This window comes from Hermetia illucens, chromosome 1, assembly GCF_905115235.1.
Source record: "Hermetia illucens chromosome 1, iHerIll2.2.curated.20191125, whole genome shotgun sequence".
Classification (NCBI taxonomy): Eukaryota; Metazoa; Arthropoda; class Insecta; order Diptera; family Stratiomyidae; genus Hermetia; species Hermetia illucens.
Window position 1 is genome coordinate 144,719,662 of NC_051849.1, and position 2,358 is coordinate 144,722,019.

At 43.3% G+C, this 2,358-nt stretch overlaps 1 protein-coding gene across 1 annotated transcript; it reads right to left on the bottom strand.

Annotated features, from left to right (window-relative positions):
• Positions 1–1,185: 1,185 nt before the first annotated feature.
• On the bottom strand, positions 1,186–1,791 carry LOC119658658. The gene has a single exon (XM_038066211.1). The coding sequence runs from the start codon at positions 1,715–1,717 to the stop codon at positions 1,232–1,234; it is 486 nt and encodes a 161-aa protein (XP_037922139.1). The 5' UTR covers positions 1,718–1,791; the 3' UTR covers positions 1,186–1,231.
• Positions 1,792–2,358: the final 567 nt, after the last annotated feature.

Below are 2,358 nucleotides of genomic sequence, written 5' to 3' on the forward strand. Positions count from 1 at the left end.
GTGCTGACCGAGCGGGACTCTGCTCTAGGTAGTCCCTCGTTGGGAACAGTCTACTTCTTGCTTGTGAATGTCAGAAACGGGATCTACTCGTACTACTTGATAGTCGCTAAATTTAGAAGGCGAAGGCTCTCTATTTCCGCCGAGCTTTTTTTTCCACCGATTCCGAACAATGTCCTCGGAGTTGAATCTTCTGTATACAGTCTTCTTGGCCCGATTGCCCAGCGCTAGATAAAGTCAGTCCGTGGACCTTAGGCAAGTCACTTTTTGAGAGCCTTAAATCTCCAAATTCCGAATTCCACGGGCTAGCTTTAGAGATCTGAGTAGATTGGATTCTAGTTCCTTTGCTTTTACCACATCAGTCATGGTCTTAGGGAATTTGTGGCATCTAAACGGCGCACCACGGTGCTGATTGGGTTCCCACCCAACCTACAACCCTGGGCTCTACGAGATATTTGACGATCTAGCAGTCTTCAAGATTTTCAAGATGTGAAAGTTACGATGGGCTGTCCAGGTCCAACGGAGGGACAATACTCGAATCCCTAAAAAGGGAAATCAAGGAAACGCCTGGTGTATTCAGGAATATGAAGTCCACCAGGATCGAATTTCGTCATTGATCGTTTTTCTTCTCGTCATGGGTGTTCCTCCTTCATGTTATCTCGGCCAAAGGATGTGAAACGATTCATATGCATATCTAAGTAGCGTTGCTTTTGCCAACCGCTTTGTTGTTTTGTCCAAAATCTTGAAGTGCAGTTACATGGCACTTTTCCTTTTCATTTGAAAACTGCATGCGTTGGTGAGCGCAAGCAAATGTTAGCGGGTAGGTCGTACATTAAGAAAGGGTGACAACTCGACTACGTCATGAAAAGGAATCCACCATTTCAGAATAGCGTGGAGTAGGTCGTCCCAAAAACACCTAGCACACGACAGTAAGCCTCTCGAGAAGACCTGGAGGGAGCTAAAGCATGTTTCGACAAACCGACAATGATGATGTGTAGGCGTGGCTGACGCCCTGGCTACTTTGTAGCCCTGAAAAAAGGACAATTATCTTTTATAGATAAAGCTCTCACAGTTTCTCAAGTGCCACCAGAACCGCGGTGTCTGTTAGCATCAGATACCGGATACCAAAAATCATTGATTCCATACGCGCGAGTTATATTCAAAGCTAGAAATGAAACCCAATTTGTGCTCACAACAATTTATTAATTTGAACCAGCAGCCTCTGGCCGATTGGTCAAGTTTCTTCCTTACCTTTTGCATCGCTTTTCATATTTTGTACTGCTAATTGATGATTCTTAGTTATAGTCATAAATTCTAAATATTTCTCGTCAATCGAAGATCCGTCGTCGTCGTCATTTTCAGACTCATTTTCTGTGTACGTTTCGATCAGGTCGTCCTTGGAACTGCCCCCGCACGAAACGGCTGCATCCAATTTCCTCTTAAGATCCGCATTCTCCTGTCTTAATTGTGTTGTAGTGTTGCGCCAATATTGCGCCTGATGTTGAATTTGCCACTTAACTAGATTTTCGTAGGTTTTGCGCCAGATTTCATGGCTAGAACTGTGCGGGGAATCATGGAAGGAATGCGAAACGGGGGCACAAAGTCGTGAGTATCTGTCCTGCTTTGACTGATTTATTTTGGACTTCTTTCGCTTGCGGGATTTGCGTCGCTTTTGTGATTTGAATAGAGGTTTAAGTGGTGGAGCTGTTTGTCTCTGCATCTTAGTGTAATTCCCCGTAGAACCCCAATTGCCACAACTTCCCAAACGAAAACAAAGGGACTATATTACCTACCCAGAAATGTCAGATAGCTGTCTTCTTTTCCGTACTAGATCAAATAATGTTGTATTGGAGTAATAATGGATGAAAGCGGATGTCCGTCATCCAAAATTGGATGGCGGAAGCCAATAAGGGTGGTTTTTCGTGAAGTGATATTGTGCTCGTAGTGGCTTATTTGTGCGTTTTACAACATCATAGACAAGAAGGTGACAATTGTTGTTGCTTGGTGCGTTGGGCTAGATGTCTGGTAAGTGCTATTCACTCTTAACGCAGGAAATCCTTTATTTCGTTACACACTTTCCTGAATTTCTAATTGACCACAAGCTTGTTGGTGATTTCTTTGTCGCCCTGCACCCTAGGACGATGCACCACCACGATATTAACCATCCTTTTTTAGAAATTTAGCAGTTATTGTTTGCTTTCCTTGTTACGCTTCAGCAGGTCGCGGATTTCACCGAACAAATTTCTTTATTGACGGTTCCATTTTTGATTAGTTCACAAAATTCTGCATTTGGTTAATTTATCGGAAATATTACAATTGACCGTTTATGGTTTTTATGCCGAAAGTTTCACTGGGCTGCAT